This window comes from Typha angustifolia, chromosome 2 (assembly GCF_048772165.1).
Source record: "Typha angustifolia cultivar Huaian chromosome 2, ASM4877216v1, whole genome shotgun sequence".
In the NCBI taxonomy this organism is placed as follows: Eukaryota; Viridiplantae; Streptophyta; class Magnoliopsida; order Poales; family Typhaceae; genus Typha; species Typha angustifolia.
The window spans coordinates 3,516,563-3,544,463 of NC_133240.1; the positions used below are offsets into that span (position 1 = coordinate 3,516,563).

The 27,901-nt window shown below is 41.2% G+C and overlaps 1 protein-coding gene across 2 annotated transcripts in view; it reads right to left on the reverse strand.

Moving 5' to 3' along the window:
* Positions 1–3,771: 3,771 nt before the first annotated feature.
* LOC140770299 (diphthine--ammonia ligase) overlaps positions 3,772–27,901 on the reverse strand; it is a 35,421-nt gene continuing 11,291 nt past the window's right edge. For both annotated transcript variants that reach the window (XM_073111422.1, XM_073111432.1), the window contains 7 exons: positions 12,841–12,923; positions 9,940–10,012; positions 8,729–9,062; positions 8,300–8,631; positions 7,470–7,798; positions 6,926–7,274; positions 3,772–4,435 (listed from right to left, as the gene is read on the reverse strand). In XM_073111422.1, the coding sequence (XP_072967523.1) occupies positions 4,223–4,435; positions 6,926–7,274; positions 7,470–7,798; positions 8,300–8,631; positions 8,729–9,062; positions 9,940–10,012; positions 12,841–12,923 (1,713 nt within the window). In that variant the 3' untranslated portion in view covers positions 3,772–4,222. The remainder of the gene's footprint in view (positions 4,436–6,925; positions 7,275–7,469; positions 7,799–8,299; positions 8,632–8,728; positions 9,063–9,939; positions 10,013–12,840; positions 12,924–27,901) is intronic.

A 27,901-nucleotide genomic window follows, 5' to 3' on the forward strand; every position in this document is an offset into this window, starting at 1 on the left:
GTTCGTTGGTCTGAGTTATCATTTTGGTGTTAGTTTGTGTTATGAACCAGATCTAGATTGATCCGAACGTAAAAATATTATAAAAATTTAAGTGGTGGTAGACTCGTGAATTAGGGTTCTAATGGCTTTAGTTTCACCTAAATCGAAGGTCGGGATGAAAAGTTAAAAATAGCAAGGTCGAAGGAGAGTAGAATAGTAATTATTTGATGTTGCGATGATCGTCGGAGAGTGGCGGATGGCCAAGGGTGGTTGTGGATGGCCGTATTGTAAGGTGGCTACTGGAGGTAGGAGGTAGCTAGGGTTTAGAAGGTCGGGATACTTCTACGGCTATGATGTACTCCTAAATAGATAAAGCGATCTAATAGCTATGATAAGAGATAAGGACTGGCTAAGCTCAGATTTTTTCAATGATAATTATCAGCACATGTCCACCCCTATTTATAGGAGTAAAATATCTAGCAGATCGGATCCACATGGGGGTTATCTAATTTATTTAAAATTCAAAATAGTAAGATAATGCTAAGTAACTAACTTGACTTGACTCGACTTAACTCATGTGGTTGGATTATAAACAATCCACCATGCTTCCGACACCTTGTCCTCAAGGTGACTAGTCTCTCACGTTTTTGTACTCATACAACTTGTCGTGACAATCAATGGATTTGGGTTCGTCTTCCTCAAGTTAGCCTAGGAACATGACGTGGGCTAGTTGGCGCTTGTATTTATGATAAGGGGTAAATCGGTCATCATAGTAAAGATATAAGCCTTTTCTTCGATGCTCTTCCAAGTTGTTGGGTACAAAGCGACGCGTGATCATCTGTTGGTTAGATTGAGCCATTGGTGCATGTTGAGTGGGGGCAGATGCCGTCTCTAGTAGGTTGTGGGCTTGGGTCGTCTTTCTTCTCTTCTCCTTGCGGATTTGGTTCAGTTGATCCAACTTGGATTTCATTAGAACAGCTAAGGAGAAGGCCTCATCGAAAGTAGTGGGCCTTAAAGCCTTGACCTCAGCTTGAATGTCAGGCCTGAGCAGTTAGTGACTCGGTTGCATATCCGCTTAAACTCCTCCCAATAAGCTCGAACTATTCTTGACTGCGTCAACTTAGTCAACATGGCCTGAAAGTCCTTGTATTGGGTTGAACCGAACCGACCACAAATCGCATCCGCAAAGTCCTGCCAAGATTTGAATGGTCGAGTCTGCTCTGTCGACTGGTACTACCTAATCGCCACGCCCTCTAAGTGGAATACTTAGAATGAGGCTAGCTGGACCTTCTGGTGGTCGGGCGTGCCATGTTACATGAAAAACTGCTTCGCTAGATAGGTCCAATCTAGCGGGTCTCGTCCAAAGAATTTTGGGAAGTCAAGCTTGATGGTCCTAGCTTGGATCCCAAAATGTGGTCTATCATCATGGGCCGAGTGACCTTGTGGTCAAGGCTGGTCACATGGATCATAGGTCCACGAGTTTGGCTCATATCGCATTTGGGCTGCACGCGAGTTCGGCTCAGTCTGATGATGCGGGCCTACCGGGTCATTCCACTATTCATCCTCGGGCTCATACTCATGCTCAGGGTCATGTTCATGGGTTCCAAACTGGTTCGCACGAGGTGGTCAAACTGGTTCACAAAAGTTTGGCCTGCCTAAAAAATTGTGCGTTTTATCTCCTTTATTCAAATAACCTAACCCTAACCCTAGGGCTAAATTTGGAATTCATCCTAGGAGCGTCGCCATAGGTTGCATGGGGGGCGGCAGCGACGGCAGCTGGGTTCGGTCATGGGTCGTCGGTAGTCAACCCGTGGTTGGTCCTCACGGGGGTGGAACGACAACAAGAGGCGAAGGAAGCCAATTATCGAGCTCGAGCTCGAGGGGCTGCAACGACGACCATGGCATGTTGCCGGCAAGTCCACTGGCCTTCGACGACTGTGGAAGGAGCCCGTGGCCCCACTACATAGGAGCAGTGATAGCGAGAAGTTGTGGCGGAGCCACCCTGACGTAGGGATAGCTTCCCACAGTGGTGGCTATCAGGTTCGGCCACCTGACGGTCGCCGACAACTGCGGTGACCACCATTGGCTGGCAGTTGGCCCAAGGAAGCTAGCTGCGGTCGCTAGTGGTCGTGGGAACGTCAAACCCGCGACCACTAGCCGTGGTTTTGCTGCAGCATAAACCGCTATCGCTAGCGGTCTTCCAGTCGGTGCTGACGTAAACGATGGCCTGGGCTCAGGTGTGGGGGTCCCGTGGAAGGGATCGGACGTGGCAGCGGGGGCTAGGAGCGTTTGGATGGCTGCCAGTGGGAAGCTAGGGTTTTCAGCCCTAGCTCCCACTGCGGGTGGGGAAGATGACCTCGCGGCCACTGCTGCGAGCTGTTTCGGCATGGCAACGACGTCTGGGAGGGTCTACAAGGCCGAAGGAGTCTCCACCGCTACCGGAGAAGGGGTTGAGGCCACGGTTTGGGCCGACTCATCCCCTCCCTCACAATTTGGTATTGGTGGCCGCTGTTGGCCTAGTTCCGCATAGTTTGGTATTGGTGGCCGTAGTTGGCCTAGTTCCGCCATGGCCAGCTGTGCTAGTGGCACAAGTCAGTGGAGGGCGGCTAGTAAGGCCTTCATCAAAGCCTGGATCGAGTCCTTGAGGGCAATTTGGATCTCCTTTGCGTTCTCCTTCGACTCGGCCAAAAATGCTTTAAAAAAAGCTTTTGCACATACCAACGGCTCGTCGTCGATAGTTGTTGGGGTTGGAGAGGGCCTCCCATAAAATGGAGATGAGTTCCTAATCCTCCATGGTCGCTCCTTCCTCGTTCGTTTTGAATCACATGATAACCATCGTTCGAGAAACGTCTGCTCTAATACCAATGTTACGAACCAAATCTGGACTGATCCGGATGTAAGAATATACAAATTTAAGTGGTGTAGCCTCGTGAGTTAAAGTTCTAATGACTCTAATTTCACCTAAATGGGAGGTCGAGATAAAAAGCTAAAAAATAAAATAATAGAGCAACATCGAAGGAGTGCATAATAATTATTTGACGTTGCGACGGTTGTCAGAGGGTAGTAGATGACCAAGGGTAGTGGTGGATGGCCATAATGTAAGGCGACTGTTGGAGGTAGGAGATGACTAGGGTTTGGAAGGTTAGGATATTTCTACGGCTATGATCTACTCCTAAAAAGATAAAGTGATTTAACGACTATGATAAGAGATAATGACGAAAGTAATAACTTGACTAAACTCAGATTTCTTTATAGTAGTAAAATCCTTAGTAGATTGAATCCACGTACGAATTATCCAGTTTATTTAAAATTCAAAATAATAAGATAAAGCTAAGTAATAAACTTGACTCAACTTAAATCATGTAGTCGGATCATAACAATTTGATTCACATATTGGAGTTGGTTCTCCAGCGAAGAATTAGGTCAACCACCAGCAGTGTCCACCGTAAATGAAACTTGAGCATTTCTACTTGAGCTGCAAGATGGTGTCTCGTGAGGTAATTTTTTGACTGATGGTACAAGCTTTCAGGCATAGAAATTAATTATTCGAGCGGCCTTCTTTGTTATTTCAATAAACTTTTATTTGATTACCATATATAAGTCAGTTCACATCCCTCAGCAGTATGAACCACACGACAAATTCTAGCAGTTCACGTTCTATTTAGTAACAAAGGAGTTGGTTCTGCAAGTTAATGTGCTAGACTAAGAAAACAGGTCCCAGCTGCTGACTAGAAGGGTAATTTGGGAGCAGATCAAACAACGATTCTGCAAATTATAATCAACAAAAAGGACTTGAGAACCAGTGACTTTAATAATTTAATGGTTGAAAGCAAGACTGAGTGCACAAGCTGAGTAGGAATCTCTAAATGAGAAACCACTAAGAATAATACCACCTGGCAAAGTTTTACAGAGTTCCATGTCATACAGCATGTAGCAGCATCGATCTGAAAGTTACACAATAGATGTTCAGTTAGACCTTAGGTGAACTCTTTTGCCTATACAGCTAAGTAAATTCAGTGGACAGGCAAGACTTCTAGTGAATCGCAGGAGAATCAGAAGGGCCACAGCCAGAGTTCAGCGAGAGTAATGCAATTGACATCTCCAAGGAACAAGAAGAAAGCTGTCAGGATTCTTGCATCCAGTAAACCAATACATCGCCAGGATCCAACAAAAATTGAATCAGACTTGCAGCAATCTTCTCAAAGAACAAAAATTCTGTTTCTCTCACTACAAATTAAGGATTTCAAAATTTTGAGGCGAATAATTCACAGGTGATTATGTCCTCCATGGATGCTGATCTGCCAGACCCTAAAACTGGCACAAGGTTAAAAACTGGTTTTGCTCCCATCTGAAGGCATTTATTGACCTTTGCAAGTTCAGAAAAAGCCTCAGCAAATCTAAGAGACATTATTTCTGCACATACAGAAAGTCCTGTCCTATAGTATATCCTCAAGTTCTGCAAATCAAAATGGAAGTGATTTAAGGAGAAGCAAAAATGAGTAATCACAAAAGACGAAATAGAAATCATCAGAACTATTAAGGAAAATAGTAAGATTCTGAAGTTGCATTTTCTATTTTTCTCAATATGTTGAAGCTACACAATTGTAAATAAGATTCTCATCATTACCTACCTCTAGTATACTGATCTTTACCTATCCATAGCATTCTAATCTCTTAGCTCCTACCTATATCAAACATGCAGATCTCTTTTCATCTCTACAAGTTACCAGCGCTAGATGCATTTACAACCTTGGTTATTGCTAGTGCCATCTTCCATATTAGGGAACAGTAAAATAGGACATAATAGATTACGACTCATGAGGCTCTGTATCATGTCCTGCTTCAGGGAGTAATGAAGATGACTCAAGAGGATCAATAGATAGAGAAAAGTGGGTTAAGAAAGATCAGCATCAACCTACTCACCGTTGCTGATGAGGAAACTCAATTGAGGCCTCTAATCTAGTTTACCAAACACCTGCAACCTTCTAAATTAGGAAATCCAAACCACCACTATCTTTCTTGGCAGTCCATGTTGAGCACTAAAGAGTAATAAGTTGCACATTCTTGTGCAGCATATTTCTGGCACAATTGCCAGCAGCAAGAAACTTGTGCCGCTTGGCACTGGCAACTTGCCACTGTCATTTAGAACATTCTAGAGGAAAACAAAGATACAGAAATAGAGAAGATTGTCAAGTAACTAGCAAGGTTTTAAAGACTAAAAGCAGGACGGGCGAACAAGGGGTCATCTAGCGCCTAGGCGCTAGGCAAGTGCCCAAAATTCAAGGCGGTTCCAAAGTGAACAAATAAAAGAAATAATACTTAGAGAAAACGTTAAAATTAATACATACAATCTAAAACTATATTAATACATTCTTGTTGAGAACCATACTAAGCAATTAGAATCCACCCATTTGTTGAGACCTACAACAATTTTGAATTTCAAAGTGGTAACATAGAAAAACATGATTCAAGATACTTAGGCGGTCACCTAGGCAGGGGATCTAAACGAAGCCTAGTTATATTCTGTCTAAGGCGTTAAGGCAGGAATTTTTTCAAAACAATGGTAATCAGAGCTGATAATGAATCTTCGACTTATCTAATCCGAGGGCAATTAACAAATCAAAGCAAGTAACAAAAGGCAATTAATTGGATAAAGATGAGAAGATAGGTCATTGGGATCTCATTGTAAGAGAGCACCAAGGTGAGTGACTATTAGCTAGTTTGACTTTCCTTAAATTAGGGTCTAGAATACTTAGAATCAGACTCTAATGAGGGATTTTTAATTTAGCACTTTAATATCTTATTTTCCATTAGGGAGTGTTTATCTATGAAAGCGGGAAAACGTCCTATTGCATAAGGCTTCTATCTATGCAGTCTTACCCTCATTCCTAATAAGATATTTTTCAAGACTTGAACCCAACAACTATTAGATGCAAGGGGCAAGCCCTGCCGTCTATCACTTCCATATTAATAGATTACATATTACTAATCTTTGCCAATTTAAAAGTGGGAAAAGGTGGTAATATATAACCTATATTATTTTGGAGTGAGTGGAAAAAAAAAATTAGGTCAATATACTTCACAACCATCTTCATTCAATTTATATCCATTCGCTTCCCAACATATGGAGACAGCTTTCCCTCCATTTTCTCATTACTTCCTTTTACTTTTCATTTTCCAAACTATCATATCAGTGGAAGTACAAAAAAAGTACTAGTATCCAAAAGGCCAGAACTCCCATCTTTTGCAACCAAACATTTCATGATTGATCTGACTTAGCACCTCTATTTAAGAAAATAAATAGGAGATAGATGGATAGGGAAATATGGGTTTAATACATGAAATATTTCTCGAAACTTGAAAGTTTAAAATTCCTAACACTGTTAGTATAAATTCATCACTTTCATTTCACTTCATCTTTAAAATGTGTTCATAATGGTTCGGCTACATTCTTCCTTTCTAAAGTTATTTATAGATTACGCCTACACATGTAGGGCACATGCATAAAGCAGAATGAATTTTTTCTAATTAGCAGTATCATAATACTGCAAAAGTCAATTTCTTTGCTATGGACTCTTAATCATTTATCAGCTATGGACTCAATATTCTTGCAACCAAAATGTATTAAAGATTTTTGTCTATGAAATCTAGTTGATTCGGGGTATGTGCAAAAATAAATAAATCTTGGACAACTATGCTATAAAAAAGTAGCAAGAACAGAAAATAGTCCTAATTCTAAATCATTCTATAGTATTGTCCTGATAATCTACAAGATTCTTTAGAAACAAATCTGATTTAATTGTCTGTGCTCATCTTATTTTGCTCTTTCAACAAAGTACACTTTAAATATCAACTCACCATGCTACAAACAAATATAAACAACATTTATTTGCAGAAGTTGCACAAGTTAAGCCACAAACTAATTCTTTAAGAGTAGAAAACTCACCGTTAATTCTTCCCATAAGAAGTTGTTGTCCACAAGAATTTTGTCAAGAACAACAATGCAGTACATAGTGATAACTTTAATGTGGTTTTCAGTCCCATACAAGAAGCTCGCTACATTTGGATCAGTTTTGGAGCAAATTTTTTCTGCCACATCATCAGTAATGGAAACTAAGGCTGCACATATCTTTCCACTGACAACATGGATTTGGCAACATAAGCCATGCAGTTCTGGGTAATCAGAACTCCAACTATTTGCTCTTTCTTTGAATGCCAGTTGTGATTCTCTGGATTGGACTTCCCCATTTATATTATCAGGAATGTAGAGGATAGGTTTTACTTCTATACGTGCTCTGAAAGAAGAAATAACACAGTAGCATTTGATTATATAACATTATAGAACATAAAAGCAGCCACTTTCTACATGTTATCAGGAAAACTAAATCCTAACTTTAGTAGCTTGAACTTCTTGTCTATTTCTAGCCATGAAATGTAATTTGCAATTTTACCGCTTTACAAGTACAAAAGTACATGTTAGAAAATCATACCCTTTAGGAAGATCTGGTGCAAGGATATATAGGAAGATGGGATCAGAAATTCTACTCGAGTGATGCAAATCAGAGAGTTCAAGTTCACTGAACTGCTCCATTCTGCATTGGATTTCAGACCTCTCTGAAGATGTCAAATATGCAGAACAGTATATCACAAAAAGAATTGTGGAGGAAGCAATAGAGCTACAGAAGCAGTTTGCCACTTCTTCACAATTTAATAGTGCCTGTTCTAGTTCTGACGTCGGATTTCCAGGGCAAAGAGTCATTGTCGGAGGATCAAGGCCCAACTGGCCAGCCATGTAGAGAACTTCTTTATATAAAGTCGCCTAGAAAGGAAATATTCCAATTTAATGATTCATCAGCAATTAGTGGTTTCTAAAATAATTCAATATGCAATAAAAGAAAGACTCATTAACAAACTGAAACAGTAAAATAGCTCATATTGTCACGATATTACAATTCAAAGAAAAAATAAAATAGCTTTTTCCAATATAAAAAAGTCTATAAATGGTGTTATGAAGATCAATCAAGACAAGACATCATGAATAATTATCTTATGAAAGCAGATATTGAACTGATATAAATAAATGAGAATATATAAAACTTCTGCCAGTAGATGGAGATCAACAGCCATTCTGAACTCATAAGAAGCATTCCTTACTTGTAAGAGCTCTTTAATTTGTTTCAGTGCATCAAATTTTGATGATTTTACATCTAACAGAAGTTAATGAGGGGATGCACCAACTTGAGAAGAAAATTACCTTAATATATATTAAAACAGTGGTAGAAGTTAATAAGGGGATGCACAAAATTGAGAAGATAATCACCTGGCTGTATGGTCCAATGCAACTAGGTGCCCAGGATGATATACTCTGTACATGAAGAACTCTTTTGCACTGCTCTTTGGCAACTAAAACTTCGACATATCCATGGCCAAGGCCAGCATGCACTAGTGGCAGTTCAATGGTACAACGTGATGGAACACCCAAGTAGCACTTCTTTTCTGTAATAAACTTCACATACACTTCATTGGCTAGTCCAAATTCCTTCATATTTGTAATATAAAGGTGAATATACAGAACATTCACCCAATCAAAGCCATCTTCATTCAGTTGTAACTCAATATTCCTTAGTACTGCTGCCAAATCTTCCTGCAGCCCTAGCAATAGCAATACAGAAAATAGTCAACATGAGTTTGTAACTACAAGAAAAAAGTTAATGAGCTAATGGTACCATTAATTTGTGAAAGAACATACCATCCGATTTTCTAGAAGGATTTTGTATCCAACAACCAATTGAATACATGTCCCTTCTCGTCGTTGAGATAAACAAATCTAGCTTCTTGGTAGTATTGGTGTCAGATGACAAATCCAAGGACGAACATTTGACAAGATAATTTGGTACAAAATCTCCTTCTACTTCATGTAAATAATTCATCTTTTCTGAACCAGCATTGTTATAACAGTTGCGAGATAAAACGTCCTTTTTGTACTCAAGATGGAAATCTAGAGGATGAAGAATACCAACTGGCGCAATGGAATCAGGTGAATGAAGTATCACTTCAAACTTCTCAAGGACAATTCTTGCATTCTGTGAATTCAACCATATTAGAGCTACTTTAAACCTTAAGAACCAAAAACAAGTATGCAAATTCACCAATTACTGTAAATGCTTAAGTTGTTAGAGAACGGTAGTTTTTATCATTTATATTCTATTCTCTCTCATTTTTAAGTTTGAAACATTTTGATAAGCTCAAGATCTGAACTTGCCTTAAAATAAGTGAGACTTTGAATTTTATATAATAGCTATGTATGGCGGGAATCGAGCTTAGGCCCACTTCATTTACATTTGTACTATAAGAACTCATCAACTAGCCTAAAAACTTTACTTTGAATTCAGGGACCCTGAGTAACCAAACATCTTTATTTTTTTTAATTTTTTATATCTAACTAAGTTTACTCTCCAAAAAATTAAAACTAAGAAATGAAATCAACTAATCAAGTTTGGGGCTTAGCATCAAAAGCTTTATTTGCTTTAAATTCAAGGACCCCCTCTGAACTAGTTCAGAGACTATTAACTTGGTTCGGTAATCAAACATCTTTTAATCTTTTTATATCTAACTAAGTTTACTCTTCAAAAAATTAAGACTAAAAAATGAGACCAACTAATCGAGTTAGGAGTTTAGCCTCAAATCAGAAAAGGCCTTAAGCCATTAGGAAATACAATAAAATAAAATTTCTATAGAACTATCTAAAACCCAATAAATTCATACAAGAAAATGCATAATAAATGTAGTCTTAGACATATAAGTAATGCTTGCTACCTCATTTAGTAATAATCATCTATGTCGAAGGGGAAAATAGAATTAGAAAAACATATAATTGAAATACTATCCTAAGAAATAACAACTACGAGAAACAATACTGCACGCAAATATACCTTGAAAAGAATAACAACCAGAACTTACACTAAATAAAGGGCAATCAAGAGTTAAAGTTTCATATTCTCCTCCTTCACCGCACACATTTATTCCATAAAGCCTACCAAAAGAACAGACTACATTATCAGATAAAATAACAAAAGTTAGTGCAAGAAGTTGTCAGTGATAACAAGAACTTAGAAGAGATAAATTTCTTATGTTATACTATTATAAGAAACAATAAGGAAAAATTAGATTTTGAACTCCCAACTTAGGGAAGATGTCATGTGATCCTCCCCAAAGATGTATTCTTACTACTTGACTGTTCAAACATACAAACAAAATATTTTATGATATTTCTAAATAAAAATTATAAATTAACTAAGAAAATCATGGCACATTGGCAAGTTGATGGCACATTAATTGAAGACCAACTTGTGCATTTTAAAGGAGGTTGCAGTGGTTACAAAAATCTAGCTAGGAAGTAGCTTCTTTGTTGCACACCGTCACAATTGGCTTTGATTATAAAATTGAACAATTGGGCAAACATCCAACAATCAGTCCATTGGCTGAGTTTTTGGAGCATCCAAACAATCCAAATTTGAAGAATAGGGTAAATAGTTTGTTATTAGTCTGTTGTTTTAGTTTAGAGGTCTTTCAAGAATAAAAAAAGTAAAGTGTATTACTGTTCACAATACTGTTGGTTGAGTTTTGGTGCATCTTTGTTGCACACCATCACAATTGGCTTGAATTATAAAATTGAGTAATTGGGCCACATCCAATGAGTTTTTGACCAAACTAGCTCTTTCCCAAACTTTATTTACCAAAATAGACCATACCTTAAACTTAATATTAAAATGGATCTATTTTACTCTAATTATCAATAAAACGTTGATAGTTAACTGAAAACACCGACAAGTTTTTTTATAAAATGCTAAACTATTCAGCATCTTATCAAAAAAAAAAAAAAAGTTTAAAACTAAAATCTGGATGAGCTACCATTTTTTTCTGATTATGAGCGCAACTGGTTGTAAGGAATCACGACATTATTTCAAGCCATAGATCCTTTTCATATCTTCACAATGACATATTTTATTATTAAAATAGATCAAGCATATAATTATAACACTCTAAACTTTTTCTTTATATTTTTATATATATCTTTCTCATTTGAGGTCCAATTAAGCTTAGTCAAAATTATTATATTCGTTTTTCTATCATCTTCGTAACAACATACCATATGTCTAAAATTGACTACAATTAAAAAGTTATAACCTACGAAACTGAGTAGCTCAGTGTCTTAATAAACTGTTGAATGATATAACATCTTTAATAATAAAATGCTTAACTATTTAGCCTTTTATATGCATCCTCTTTTAAATAAAGAGCTGAACTTTTTAGCATTTTCTTTAAAGTGCTGATAAAATCAGCATTTTATTTAAAAAAATAAATTAAGACTCATCTAAAGTAAAATGCTAAACTTATTAGCGTCTTACTAACAACTACAGTAAAACAAACCCTTTTTGGTATTAAATTTCAAGTATGATCAATTTCAATAAATAAAGTTTAGAAGCATCTAGTCAAAAATTCCATATCCAACTACCCAGTTCGATGATTGAGTTTTTTGGAGCATTCAAACAATCCAAATTTGAAGAATAAGCCAAATAGTTTGTTATTAGTCTTTTGTATCAGTTTTGTGGTCTTTCGGGAATAATAAAAAAGAAGTAAAGTTATATGTCAAATTAATGTTCACGACACCATAGAATGAGAACAGTAAAAAAGAGGGCTGACAACTCATGTTCACAGTATTGTTCACGTGAAGAGTAACTGCAACTTCTTTTATTGTTATTTTAGAGTAGTACTTATTTAAGTTAGGGTTTGTATTCTCTATGAAGGGCTGAAGTAGCTGGCCCTGGGGAGGTAAGGATGATGTTTTGAGAAAAGAAAGGCATGAAGCCAGGTTTGCTTCTTCCTCGTCTGCTCTTCTCTATTTCTCTCTTCTACTCTCTCTATTCTAGTCTTTTCTCTCCTCTTATTGCATCTACAATCTCCCAACATAGTTTTCTTTCCTATTATTCTTTACATATATATTTACAAAGTAAAATACCTTTCCCTTCCCTATTTTCTACAGTAGGACAGCATAGAATATTTGATCTAAACCCGATAATTCTTTAACCTTAGGCCCATCATCACATAATAGGACACCCCCTACATTGTTTCACATTAATTTGGTATCAGAACAAGTTCAGATCCAGCACATTCAATCATGAAGAAAATATAGTTCACAAATACAAAAAACCAAGTTCATAATGATCAAGTTATCTTAGTTTGCATCATAGGGCACTCCTACTTTGTGCTACATCACAAGTTCTTATGATAATTCAGAATTCAGTAATGTGAAAACAAATTTGATCACTTCGAAAGTTAGAAAGTTCCTAAGAGACTCTTGCCTAAGTCTAGCCTAGGTGGCCAAGATGTTCAGTGTTTACAGCAATGATTTGAATGACGATAACATCAATATAATAAATGAAAAATAAAAAAATAAATCATCCTAGAAGTAGTCAAGTAATAATTTATTGTCACAAAAAATTGTCAAAGAATTCATTAAGCAGTTAATGGTCATTATAATCTTTCCAAGGTAATAAATGTTTCAGATAGCAGAATAACAACATGTTGAAACTGTTCTAAATGACACTAAAAGGCACTATTTATGGAACAACATGACCACAAACTGAAAGCTCAACAGAACACTATAACCACCCAGACACTATCCTCTTATGTTGTTAAAAGATATTCCTCCCCTTTCCCAGTGCCTAGCCAGCTAGTCTCTCTTTTAGAGAAATATAACTGAAGAGTTCCTGAAAATTGATAGTTACTGCTCAGCTATATCAGTGGGGAGGTAGATAATTATAACATTACAATTGTGTACAATGGCATGTGATAACATACTCTTTTAATTCAAGCAGAGGGAATTGTAGATCTGTAAGTTCTCTGCCTATGTGCTCTGAAGGCCTCAACCCCATAGCTGCAACCTATACAATTAAAGAGATAAGTCATAAGTATCAGTTAACAGGAAATATCTCTGAAAAAGTATGGTTCCTACTTCCCAGGGAACGGCCAAAATACAATTGGGACATTACAATCTGAGCATGATATGCAAGAAATTGTACAAAATCTATCACATAAATACAACATCATGAAGAGATGTTAAGGAAAAGGGTATTCTTATGAGAACTAAATTTACTTTATATTTTCATCTTTCCTTTTCCAGAGGAAGAACACTTTCCAGCCAAGTCCCATTAATTGATCATAACAAAATCATGAAAGAGTAAGAACAGTGTGTTGCTGCAGGCTGCAGCAATATGTTCTTTCCTTTTCTCAGATATTTCAGTTTTCTTCCGTTCAATGTGAGGCCACAGTGATGATTGGGAACAGCAAAGAGTAGTTACACACTAAACAGTTTTGTAAATAGACACAAGTTCTATACTATTTACTAAATAGAGTATCACATGTAAGTGTTTAGTCCCACAATGAAAAAAAGAGTGAATGGGTTTATATACTCTTGGGCCCTCAATAGTTTAAGTTTTTGGGTTGAGTTGAGTTTTAAAATTTGTGTTAAACCGTATTTAACTTGAACTAAAGCTCCCCTATCTCATAATAAGTGGTATCAAAGCTAATTAGTAAAGCTAAAGCAAACCATGATGGTATCTAAGAAACAATCTTAAAGCTACTTCCTCTCCCTCAAACCCTTGTGATCCTCTACTTCTTCCTTTAATAGATATAACACCAAATTTGTTGCAATGGAAGGTTACAAAAGGGTCGCTTTCTTGCAAGAGAAAACAAGGGACAAAGTAGTGGGTGGGTCATGTTGTCTCTTTTGATCTATCAGAGTAAGTAGGATCAGCCTAGAAGAAAGTAGACACTCATACCTAATTGGTGAATAATCGGAAGAGAAATTGGTCGCAAGACTTAGTTTAGAATAGTAGATTGGACTCAAGGGAGAGCTCGTTGATGTTAGGTGCATATATGTGAAGGGGGAGATTGTTAAGTACCACATGTAAAGGTTTAGTCCCACATTGAAAAGTGAAAAAAGAAGGCGGGGATTTATGTAGATTCTTAAAGTCTCATATTAAATTGGGTTTTAAGGTTTGGGTTAAAGCCTATTTCACTTGAACTAGGACTCCCCTATTCCCCAACAGGTTACACACTCTAAAGCTAGTGGCATTAGATGCTTAATGTGATCCGGATCTAATTGGGTCACTTCGGAGGATATTGGGCTCAATAGGTTGAGTAAACTTATCTAATTAATTTGTTTATTTATTTAGAAGGTGACCTAGTTAATTAAATCACCTGCTATTTTGGTAGAGTCCTAGCTAACTAAGTCACATACTAATTTAGGGCTAATTGGTTAGGTCAAGTTACTTCCTGTTATAGAAAGTAACTGGAGTCTTAATTCGAGACCGAGTCAGATTAACCTCTATATATATGTGGAGCGCAGCCCATTTTATTGTTATGCATAATTGAAATTTATCTCCTCCAAACCCTAATCTCCTCTTATCACATTCCTCTCTCCTCTTCCCCTCTACCCTCAGATTAGATCATTCACTAGGCCCTCCCCTTACTACCCATGCAACACCAACCACAACCCCGAACAACACCACCCACTATCACCACCTCAGCCTCTGGCCCATACTCCTTTGTCAATCCTAGATTAGATCTTGATTTGACCCCAAATAAAGTATGAATCAAAGTAGGGTCTGAATACCAAAAACATAAATTGAGATATGACGGAGCCAACCGATCTATTTTTACATTTTTTAGCATCGTATGAATATTTCTTGATATCCTTCCAAACCTGAACATATTGAAATTTTTACAACAAAACACCACAGCCCTAATCCCTTAAACCCCGCCATTCCACCATCTTAGCCCTCTTAACTAGGGTTATGTTAGATTGGTACCAGAGCAACATTCCTCGAACGAGATGTCAACCACAAGATCCATGCTTTGCAGCATCATGAAGGAACTTCTACACCGGCCTATGCAACAAGATTAGAGGAGTCAGAATCGATCCTTACTTTTAGTGGTGAGAGCATGACATGGGCAACCAGAGCTTCTCCAGATGATAGCCATGGTGCATGCATCCTTGCTGATAATACAAAATGTTGCTACTAAAATCGCAGAGTGCCATACAAACCTCCATCAAGGCATTGACCTAAGCCGTCCTTAGTTAGCAACCACAAGGTGTTGCAGCGAAAACTCTTTTTTGCAATATGCCTTCTTCGCAGCTACCCAAGCACGAGGACAAGACTTATTCAATTATGGGGCCAACCCCACAAGCGGCCATGGGACCACCACCTCCACCAACAGCCCTATTGTTCTTCACCAACCTGTGTGCATCCACGAGCAAGTTGAGATCACCCCCTTTGGTCTGCGTCCAAACTCCCACCACACTTGAGTTGAGCTCTAACCCAAACCAACCCAGAGTCTCCACCATCTTGGTCAAACACTTGGCCCATCTTGGATGCACCATCACCAAATCTGAACATCCCCTTGGTCAAGCTGACCTCGCTCAAACCGCATGAGCGCCAAGAATCGAGCTGGCTTTCCTCTTGATTTCGAGCCTTTATCAGCTTGAGACCAAAGCCGAGGCTTGGTCCGATCCTTTTTAGGTCATCCCTCATCTAGATCAACCACATTTTCACCTCATATGTGCTCTTCTAAGCTTTGGATGCACCTCTAGTCCAACTAGTCCAGCCAAGGCTACGCATGCACCTACCAACTAGACGAGTTGTTCCTTGCATTCAGACCTTCCCTAAGTCCATAATCGGACTAAGCCTTGGTTTGACCCTTGCCAAGGTCTTCCTCCTCCTAGTTGGCCATCTCCTCACTTTAATTGAGCCCAGAAGGCTTTGGATGTAAACCTGGGTCAATAAGTCCAAGATTAGCTCCAGCGCACTCACCGGTTGATCTCAACACCTCTCACATTCAAGCCATTGGCCAAGCCAAGCTTTGGTCCAATCCTTACCAGGGTCTGAACTACTCCAAGTCCATTTCCTGGTTTGGATAAACACCTTTGGGGCCAAGATGCATCAAAGCTCTAACCAGCACAACTCAGGCTCCAAACGGCTAGCCTACATGCGCACCTTAGGCCAGACTTGATTCCGCCTTGGCTTACAAGTTGGTCTAGTCCAAGCCCTGGCCAACTAATCGAACCCCAACTAGAGGGACATATAGGACTCCACTAAGCTATGCCCTAGCCTCCTCCATGAGTCGTGCAACCTTGGACAAGCGTGAGCTGTTTCAACCACTTGAGGCTAGACTAGGTGGCGTGCTAGCTTGCATGATGTGGATAATTGAGTTAGCTTGCTTGGCTAAGTTCCCTACATCTCACCTTGAGGGCAAGATAAGTGAAAGCAAGGTGGAATGATGTGATCTACACTTGATCGAGTCACATCAGAGGATATTGAACTTGATGGTTCGAGCCAACTTATCTAGTTGATTGGTATACTTATTTAGAAGTTGACCCAATTGATTAAATCACCTGTTATTTTGAGTCACCTTCTATTCTAAGTCACATGTTAATTTGGGTCTAATTAGTTAAGTCATTTATTTGGCTTAGTCAAATTACTTACTGTACTAGGAGTCTTAATTCGCGTCGACTCAGATTAGCCTCTATATATATATGTAGAGAGAAGCCTGTTTTATCATTATGCATAATTGAAGTTTATCTCCTTCGAACCCTACTCTCCTCTCTATCTCGTTTTTGTTCCTTCCTCTTCAAACCTAGTCGATCCCCTAGACTCTTAGGGTCAGCCTCTCCTCCCTCCTGATCCCCTCTACTATTAGATTAGATCATCAGGGTTACATCATTCACCACATCCTCCCCTTGTTGACCATGCAACAACACTAACCTCAGCCCCGAATAATACAACCAATTATCACCACCTCAGCCCCCAGCTTATACTCCCTTATAAATCCCAGATTAGATCCCAATTAGACCTCATATAGACTCTGAATCTGAGAAGGGTCTAAATACCAAAAACGTATGGATATTTTGTGAATATCCTCTTAGAATTGTGCAACTGAAATTTCTACAACAAATCCACTGTCTGCAATCCTAATCTACTAAATCCTACCATCCTTCAACCATCTAAGCCCTCTTAACTAGGTTCATATCAATGTTGACCCAGAAAAAGTTATATCACTAAGGGATTCAGAATAGGACTTCCGGCATTTTAATGGCGCTCTATTTGATATGGATTATGCATCCGTTTTCGATCAAGCTCGGATATAGGGAAGCAGCCCGCATAGTCGGAGGAGAATATTCGCAAAATATTCTCTTGAGTTAGAAAATCACGAAACTAGTGGAGATCGTTTCGTATCTTCATAATCTACAATTTTGATATTCATGCCCTTCGCAGATTCTTACTGCACTTGGGCCGAAAATAAGCAATATTTCAATGAAGGTAGAGATAACGGGTGATGGTGATGATGGTGATAAAGGTGGTGATAATAGTGATGGATTTGGGCACGTGACATTGAAGGGATAAAAATGAGGAGGGAGAAGTTGGTTGAGATCCTAAGGAAGAGGGAAGACCTGACAGTCAAGGGGGATTAGAGGTAACCGGCGTCGAGATAATACACGAGTAGGGCTTGAATGAGGAGGAAGAAGAGTTAGGGTAGAGAAGAAAGGGAAGAAAATTCAATATTCATTCATAATCCTCTTAGGTTGCCATCCACATCTTAAGAGACTAATTTAGCAAGCCAAACTAACAAGTAGTAACCCAAGAAACATTGCATTCTCGTCAATCGCGTTCGAACACGCACTTCACGTTCTCTGTCGCTGCGAACGTATACAAGGGTTCGCACGTGTACGTTGAAATAGGGTCGAACGTGTTTGAACACACAAATTACGTTCTCTGTCGATGCGAACGTATGAAGGCGTTCGCAAGGGACATTTGAATGCAACCTCCCCACGTTCAAACGCGATATCCAGAAATCTTATTTTCTAAAAAAATAATTAAAACAAAAGAAGAAATAGAGCTCATTGGTTGTATCCATACACGAGATAGCTCAGTGTGGTCCGAATCACATCATTCTACCATGCTTCTGCTCACTTTGTCCACAAAGTGCAAATCTAAGATAACGGTCCATCAATAGTGCCTCGGTTTTCCATGTGGCTTGATCCTGTGTCTGACCGACCCAACTCATCAACACCTCTGTGACTATTAGTCCTTCACATCCGACCTTCCTTCATCCTAGAACCTTCTCCGGAGTGATCTCAACTACCTCCGCTTCAGGCTCGGGTAGTTCTGCTCAATTAGAGTAACTCAAGCTATCAAGCTAGATACATGAAAAACCGGGTAAACTCAGGACGACTCAAGTAAGTCCAACTTATATGCAACCGCTCCCACCTTCCCTAGAATCTAAAATGGACCAATGAAGCGATGTGCTAGCCATGCTGTATGAGTATTCCGCCTAGGATAGGTAAACTAGCAATCTCTTCAGTTGCTCCCCGACGAAGCATCGTAAATATTGCTCAAAGCAGCGATTAACAACTTCGAATTGCCCGTCGATTTGCGGATGATATGCCGAGCTCATTTTCAGTTCAGTATCTTGCTGCTTGAAGTACTCTTGCCAAAAGTGACTCATAAAAATTAGATCACAGTCTAAAACTATTGACTTCGACATTCCATGCAACTGGGCTATTTCCTTCACAAAAATTTCTGCTACCTTCTTTGCGATGTACAGGTGTGCTAGAGTTGAAAAGTGCACACTCTTCATCAACCGGTTGGCCACCACCATTGTCATTGTATGTCCTCTGACCTAAGAAAGTCCTTCAATAAAATCCATTCTATATCTTTCCAAATTTGCTCCAAAATGGGTAGGGGTTGCAGCAGCCCCGTCGATTTCATTGAGTCCTCCTTGGCACGTTGACAGATTTCACAAGCTCGAACATAAGACATCACTTCTTTTCCCACTCCTGCTCATACACAATTTGTGTTAATCTTTCATAGGTTCTGAAGGTTCCCTCATGCCCTGCCATAGGAGTGTTATGGAAGTGGTGAATCAAAGTCACTCGCAGTTCGTGTTTAGCTAGTACTCGTACTTGCCCTTGATCTAGTAGTAGGCCGTCCTTCACTTCTAACCCGGGATAGCTAGCTGGTTCTTCCTCTACTTTCTTCATGAGTTTCATCATCTCTGGATCTTCCATACATGCAGCTCTAATCTCTGAAAGAAAAGGAAAGACCGAGATAGAAATCATGGCTAGGTCGGCCGATTCGGGTTGCCACGATAGTGCATCGGCGACCCGATTCTCAATTCCTTTCTTGTACATCAATTCGTATTCGTAGCCCAACAACTTTGTCACCCACTGCTGCTGTGCCGAAGTGTGAATCCGTTGTCCAAGTAAGGTAAACTTCGTTGCTCAGTACGCACCACGAATCGCCGCCTAATGAGATATGGTCTCCATTTGGTGACGGCATGGATAATGGCTAGCATCTCTCGCTTATATGTAGACATCATTTGGTTCTTCATCGACAACGCATTACTCATGTACGCCACTGGCCTCTTCTTGCATGAGGACAGCCCCAATTCCAGCCCCTGACGCGTCGCATTCCACCACAAAAGATTTGGTGAAATTGGGTAATGCTAAGCCTGACGCTGTGGTCATTGCATTCTCTAATTCTTCGAATGCCTTTGTTGCTGCCTTGGTCCACTGTAACTCCCCCTTCTTCAGTAGTGATGTCAAGAGGCGGTGATCTTGCCATAGTTGGCAATAAATCGACGATAATAGGCCCTCAATCCAAAGAAGCCCAGCAATTCTTTCAATGTCCTTGGAATCTGTCATTGCACCATGTTCTGCACTTTGAAGGAATCGACTTCCACTCCCGCCGCTGATATGATGTGGCCAAGATACTCCACTCTAGGCTGGCCCTATAAACATTTGGACTCCTTCACCTTCAGCTCAGTGTCTTTCAAAATCTCCAATACTCTTTGGAGGTGAATAAGATACTCCTTCTATGAAGGGCTGTACACAAGGATGTCATTGAAGAAGACAAACACAAACTGCCTCAATAGCATCATATTCATCAACCCTTGGAAGGTGGAGGCATTAATGAGTCCAAAATGCATGACTTTGAACTCATAATGCCCATCATATATGTGAAATACGGTCTTTTGCACATCCTCGGGTGTCACTTAGATTTAGTGGTAGCCGGCTCGCAAGTCTAACTTGCTGAAAAAAGAGGCCCTCGAGAGTTCATCCAAAAGTTCTTCAATAATCGGAATAAGATACCTATCCTTCACCGCGATGGCATTGAGTGAGCACTAGTGATGAGTATGAGCTCCGACTCGATTGGATGATTCCGTTGTCCAGCATCTCTTTGACAAGCTTTGTGATCTCCTCATTTTACACAAACAGGTATCGGTAAGGCCATACATTAGTCGGCTCAACTCCGGGAGTAATCTCAATGCGGTGGTCTTGGGATTGAGCCGGCGGCATGCCGCATGTTTCTTCAAACATATCGTTGAATTCCTTCAATAGGGCTAACAAATCAGCGGGTACTTCTTTCTTTGTATAGTCTACTTGACTCTAGATTAATTGCATTAGAAGTCCATGGCACTCAATCCTTAGCAATCCCACCATCGGTTGAAGTTAGGCTCCAAGTCACAGTCAAATTCTGTCTAACTCGTTTGCCACTTCGTTTGAAATCTATCCACATTTCTGAAAAATTAAAGGTCATCGAGCCCAAACTTTGCATCTATTGGGTTGCCAATACAATATTAGCCCCTAGTAAGGCCAAGGGATGAAGATCCAAAATGAAAAAATTGCCTTGATTCTTCAAAAGAACCCCTCGGCATATGCCATACGCCCGGAGCAGCGTGCTGTCTCCTAAAGCTACATCCAATCCAGAGGTAGCTTCTATAGCCATTCCTATCTTCTTGACCACACGTTCATCCATGAAGTTATGGGTGCTCCCAGTGTCGATGAGGATCTTCACTGTTTGATTCTTCATGGTGCCGTCGACTTGAAGCGTCCTTGGTGCATTAGTGCCGGTGTAGGCATGCATGGAGATCTCGACGTGGACCTCCTCGCTGCTCTCCAAGGCCTCCTGGTGTTCCACCAAGTCCTCAAGTTCATCTTCCACCACTTCCTCTTCCTCTGCATCCTCCGCTTCGTCCAACACCATCACTGTGGCCGCCGATCAGGCTCATTTGTGATTTGTGCCCGGGAGTGAACCGTTCATCATAATAAAAGCACAGCCCTTTGGTAACTCGGGGAGGTCCCCTCACCTCTAGTTGTGGCCGTGGAGGCAATCTTGCACCTATTGTCCTCAGTGGAGCCACCGACACATGATGTGTGGTTGCAGTTTGCCAAGGCACTCCTCCAAATTCCGTTGTGCTCCAGCCTGATACAGCTAGAGCTAGATCAAGTTGTATAAAAATAAATAAATTTGCTTAAAAAAAATAAGGTTTTTTGTCGGGGGGGAGGGTTCGAACACACTATTCGAATGTCTGCACGCGTTCATAAAAACAGAGAACAGGATTTGTGCGTTCGAACGCAAGCACGCGTTCGCAAAGACAGTGAACAAGATTTGAGCATTCGAACGGGTGCCGCAGGGAGAACGCTTGGATTTTTTGGATTAATTTTTGTTGTTTGGATTAAAATATTAACCTCTAAGTACTGTGGAGTGCACCCTAGTTGGGTCAGGTTATGAATGAATCTTCTTTCTCTCTATCATCCTTCATCTCTTTTCCTCTTCATGGCCTAACTTTACATCTATCCCTAGCCCACATTGGTCAAATCCTTCTCTTCACCTGTCGCTATACTACTTTTTCTAGGAGCAACCCCTTCTTTCCCCTCGTCCGATCTCTTCTCTAATCACAAGTATCCATATCTCTATATTCATCCCACTTTTATCCCTTCCATTACCATCAAAGAACTTCCTTCAATTCAAATACCCAATCTAAATCTCTCTTTAGTCCGGTTTGTGATAGTGGTATCAGAGCCACCAGTTCTCGGACTATGACTAATACAAGATTGATGGCGAAGCACATGATGACTGATGCCAACTCGAACCCAGACCTAAGCGCACCGACAACCGCGGGCGGCACCAGCGATGCTAGCACTAATGCCATGCCAAGTGTGCCTCTTCCCACGCCACTCGATCCTAATGTTACAGCGGCTATCTAGCAAATGATAGACCAACAATAAAGGATGATGGACCATCAACAGCGAATGCAAGAAACCCTTGTACAATCCCTACGTGAGGAGATCCGTATGATATCGCACGGAGGAGTGACACTGGAAGAATCCACCACAACTACGCCAGCAGCCAACCAAATTCCATCGACAACAAGAGTTTTTCTAGAGCACACAGACGCATTACTTTCCAACCCTCCTAGGCTAAGGATGCCATACACGGCCCCACCGGGAGTGAACTATGGCATGGATGGGGGAAGAACCGATCACCACCAAGGCAGGGGCGAACCGAGAGCAGCGTGGCCATATGATAATGAACATGTGGCTGCTCGCGAGGAATTGGAAAGGAGGCGTCATGGTCCGGAGATTCACATCCTTCATCCGCCAGCAGTGAGGATGGATCCCCTCATAGACAATGGACACGATTATTGCATCTGCGAGAGTCCGCTTGGTTAGAATTTCCAAAGTTTAATGGAGATAATCCTATTGATTGGATTTGTCGTGCTGAATAGTACTTTTCATGTCATGGCATGCCGGAAGAAGCTAAGGTACCTATTGCGAGCTTTCATTTAGAAAATACGGCCTTACATTGGTACCAATCAATGCATGCCCACCAATGGACGGCATTCACCTTCGTATTAGCTCAACGATTTGGGACTGTTGGATATGAAAATTATGGTGTTGTACTCTTCAAATTGACACAAAAACTACTGTGGCAGTATATCAAGAAGATTTTGAGTGCCTTAGCAATCGTTGCTTTCCAAGGTGGCCACAATAAGCATTTAAGAACACATTTTTGCCGGGGCTACGTGAGGAGATAAAAGCCGACGTCTATTCCATACAATCGCGGACTTTGATGGAAGCTTTTGAAATTGCCACAAAGATGGAACAAAAGTGTACTGCTTTAAAAAGGGGCTATGAGGACGAATTAGACGTCAAAAGACAGCCGATATATGCCACGGACGATGCCAATAACTGGCGGCTCTAGTTCCATGACAAAACCACTGGCACTCTCGTTGGGACAACAGGGTACCCTGAGACCGATGACCGGGTTCAGAGGAGATATGCAACCCAAGGGCCGATCCTTATCCCAAAAGCAGGTGGATAAAGAATGAGCCAAGGGCTTGTGTTTTTGGTGCGACGAGCGCTACACTCTGGGACATCAATCTGCCAAAGCTATAGGCAATGTCATGTTGATCGACAGCTATGACGAAGAGGCCAAGGGGGATGTTAGAGAGGAGGTAGTCGAAGAGGAGCTTGAGGAGATAGTGGAGGAAGATATGCAAGCCGAGATCTCGATGCATACATACTCTGATATTGGCACCCCAAAGACCCTTCAGGTGGATAGGCTCTTCCGAAAGTAGTGTGTACACATCTTCATTAACACGAGGAGCATGCATAACTTTTTAGACAAGAGATTGATACGAAGTATAGGGCTCGAGACCGAGCCCACTATCGGATTCGATGTGACCGTTGGCGATGGCACCCACCTCAGAGCCGACAGCATCTATCGAGGAGTGTGGTACGAGTGCAGGGACATAGCTTCACCTTAGACTTGTTCCCGCTAGCACTTCAAGGAGCTGACATCGTGCTAAGCACCCAGTGGCTACAGAGTCTCAGTCCTGTCACATTTGATATTTCACTGATAAGGCTCAAATTTTGCAGAGATGGACGTGTAGTACAACTCGAGGGAGTTCATACGCAAACAAGCCCCTCCTTACAGCCGTTGGTAGGAACTCCACGGATAGGCGAACTTACCTACTTCTTTTAGCTGACGCGACGGAGTCTAGAATTGTCTCTGACTTAGGTACTCGTCTTGATTTGGATTGCTTATTGGCTGACTTTTCTGAATTTTTTGAGGCTCTATGAGGGCTGCCACCTGCCAGGCACGCTGATCACAGGATCAAGATTGTACCGAGGGCTGAACCGGCAAATGTGTGGCCCTACCAATATCCACACATCCAGAAGGAAGAGATCTCAAGGTTGATTGCGAAAATGTTGGAGCAGGGTACTATTTAGCCAAGTTAGAGTTCCTATTCCTCACCGGTTCTATTAGTGAGAAGGTAGGACGATAGCTGGCGTTTCTTCATGGATTACCGCGCACTGAACGCCATAACCGTCAAGGACAGATATCCGATACCAGTCATAAAGGAGTTGCTAGACAAGCTGATAAGAGCATCATACTTCAGCAAGCTTGACCTTCGTGTAGGGTATCACCAGAACTGAGTGCTTGCTGAGAATGTCCACAAAACGGCGTTCCAAACTCATGACGGGCATTATGAGTTTTGAGTGATGTCATTTGGGTTGACAAATGCATCAGTGACCTTCCAAGGGCTAATGAATGACATATTCCGTCCACTCTTACGACGGTATATGTTAGTATTCTTCGATAACATTTTAGTATATAGCAAGACTTGGGAGGAGCACTTGGTTCACCTACGGTCGTGCTGGCGCTTTTGATGGACCACTCTCTCAAGGTGAAGCGAAGTAGATGTCTATGGGGAGAGCGACAAATGAAGTACTTGGGACACATCATTTCAACAGAGGGAGTCGCTGCCGACCCGAGCAAGGTCGCATGCATGCTCAGTTGGACACAATCGAGGACGGTACGGAAGCTACGCGGTTTCCTTGGTTTAACAAATTACTATCGCAGATTTGTGGCCAACTATGGGAAGATGGCAGCATCACTGACAGTCTTGTGTTACGAACCAGATCCGAAACGATCCGTCCGTTGGATGATTATGAAAATTTAGATCGAAGTAGCCTCGTGAGTTAGGGTTCTAATGGCTCTGGTTTCACCTAAATCGGAGGTCGGGATGAAAAGATAAAAATAAAATAGTGGAGATACGTCAGGAAGGGCAGAACGGTAATATGCGACGTTGTGGCGGTCATCGTAGAGCGGTGGACGGCCAAGGGTGGTGGTAGACGGCCGTGTAGTAGGATGACTGCTGGAGGTAGGAGGTGGCTAGGGTTTGAAAGCTTGAAGGGGATCTACAATTATGATCTACTCCTATGAAGATAAAGACAATCCACGGTTAATGTAAAAAGATAAGGTCGAGAATAATAACTGACTAAACTCAGATTTCTCTCAATGATGATTATTATCAACTTATGTTCACCCCTATTTATAGGAGTAAAATCCCTAATAGATCGAATCCACATGCAGATCATCCGATTTATTTAAAATTTAAAATAGAAAGATAAAGCTAAGTAACTAATCTCTGCAGATCGGATCCACAAACGGATTATCCGATTTATTTGAAATTCAAAACAGAAAGATAAAGCTAAGTAACTAATTTGACTCGACTAAACACATGTGGTCGAATCGTAACACCTTGCTGAAGAAGGATGCCTTTGAATGGACTAATGCAGCGACAAAGGCATTCGAGAAGTTGAAGATAGCAATGGCAACCGCACCGATATTAGCACTACCCGACTTCACCGAGTAATTCGTGATCGAGTGTGATGCGTCAAGAGCAAGCATAGGGGCTATATTGATGCAGACCAAGAGGCCCATTGCTTATCTTAGCAAAGCCTTAACCGAGAAGTCACAACAGCTTTCCACCTATGAGCGAGAGATGCTTGCTATCTTGCATGCTATGATGAGGTGGAGACCATATTTGGTAAGGAGGCGATTTGTGATCGAAATAGATCAGAGGAGCCTACCTTACTTTATGGGGCAGCGGATTTGTGATCCGGACAAATCAGAGGAGCTTACCTTACTTTATGGGGCAGCGAATTCACATGTCTGCGCAGCAAAGGTGGGTCATCAAGCTATTAGGGTATGACTACAAGCGTAGAACAAGAAAGGAGTGGAGAATAAGACAGCGGATGCGCTATCCTGCCAGCCGAACCGGCCGAACTGGTGGGGCCCTGACCTTACCTAGCTTTCTCTTCTTAGATGATATACAAGCCGTAGATGCTACTAACATAGACATCTTAAAAATCTTGCAGGAGATAGAGGATGACCCGGACCATGGGCACATTCGAATACATGCAAATGTAGGCCTGCGACAAAGAGTAATGGAGCATTTTCATTCCATCCTTGAGGCGAGACATGAGGGGCTCATACGGACTCACAAGAGAGTACTAAAGAGTTGTACATGGCCTGGTGTACGACAGCAGCTAAGGGCATTCGTGCGTGTTTGCGAGGTTTGCCAACGGGCAAAGACCAACTCATTGAGGCCAGCCAGACTACTCCAGTCCTTGCCTTGCCAGAGAGGATTTGGGAGAACATCTCTATAGATTTTATTGAGGGCTTACCTCCTGTGAGAGGGTACTCAGTCATATTCGTCGTGGTAGACAGGCTATGTATGCTCACTTCTCAACCCTAGCGCACCCACATTCAGCAAGGACGGTGGCAGAGGTGTTCGTGCGCGACACTGCCAAGCTTCACGGCATGCCGCATTCGATTGAATCTGATTGAGACTGAGTCTTAATCAGTGGCTTTTGAACCAAGTACTTTGCACTCTAGTGTACCCAGTTGAACCTCAATTCAACCTATCCTCCACAAACAGTAGCCAAACTGAGGTAGTTAACCGAGGCATAGAACAGTATCTGCGGTGCTTTGTCAGTAGGAGACCGAGGAGATGGCTCGACTATTTATCGTGGGCGAAGTAGTCCTATAATACTGCATTTCACAGCACCATCGAGATGACACCATTCACGGCAGTGTATAGTAGACCACCACCTACTCTGAAAACATACGACCCCGAGGCATCAACAATAAGGACGGAAACAGAGATAGAGCTGGCAGATCGGGATGTTGTTCTACAAAGGTTATGGGGGCACATGACAGCGACCCAGAACCGCATGAAACAAGTATATAACCGCCGACATCAAGAGTTAGAGTTTGAGGTCGGGGATCTTGTATTCATGCGAGTTCAGCCATATCGGCAAGTTACCCTACGTCTAGTATGTAATCCCAAGTTAGCACATCAGTATTTTGGACCGTTCTGCGTATTGGAGCGAGTGGGACTAGTAGCGTATAGATTAGCCTTACCGGAGGGATCTCGAGTTCATCCCGTGTTTCATATATCGCTACTGCGGGTAAGAGTAGGGGCAGATCAGACCGTGGGCACACATACCTGATCTAGTGGAGATACAAGTATACGAGCCAGTACGCGTGTTGACAAGACGAAGGTGACGTCGGGAAAGGCAACAGGAGACAGAGATATTAGTGGAGTAGCTCGGAGGACATTTTAACTAGACGACGTGGGAGTCGGAGGAAGACATCGTGGAATTCTTTCCAGACTTCTCACCTTGCGGTCAAGGTAACGGAAGCTTGGTGGATTGATACAACTTATAACGCCCCCGCCCGGCACGTGCACGCCCACGCGCTCACACGGTACGCGCGGCACACGCGGCACACGCGACAGGTCGGGCAGAGCTCGTCACACACAAATACTCTCCTGTGCACATATAATCATGACATCATCAATAACACCTGCTAACATATCCATGATCACATAATCCATCGCCGAATAAATCATACTATCAATCAAATAAATCTGTTAACATATGAATATCCAAGCCTACAATAATACACACTATACCACTACCTACTCTGGCAGGACCCACACAGGCCACAACAAACCATCAAGATACAACTAAAACAACTAATACAAGAGTACGCTATGATTCGATCTGTATTATACAAATCATCGTCTAATATAAAAGAGTACAAATATCAATTGCTGGTACAACTCAATTTCTACATAAACTATCATCTATACCGTCTCGCATCTATAGCTCACATCATTATCGCTCTAAAATATCTTCTCAAGATATCTTGAGTCGCTA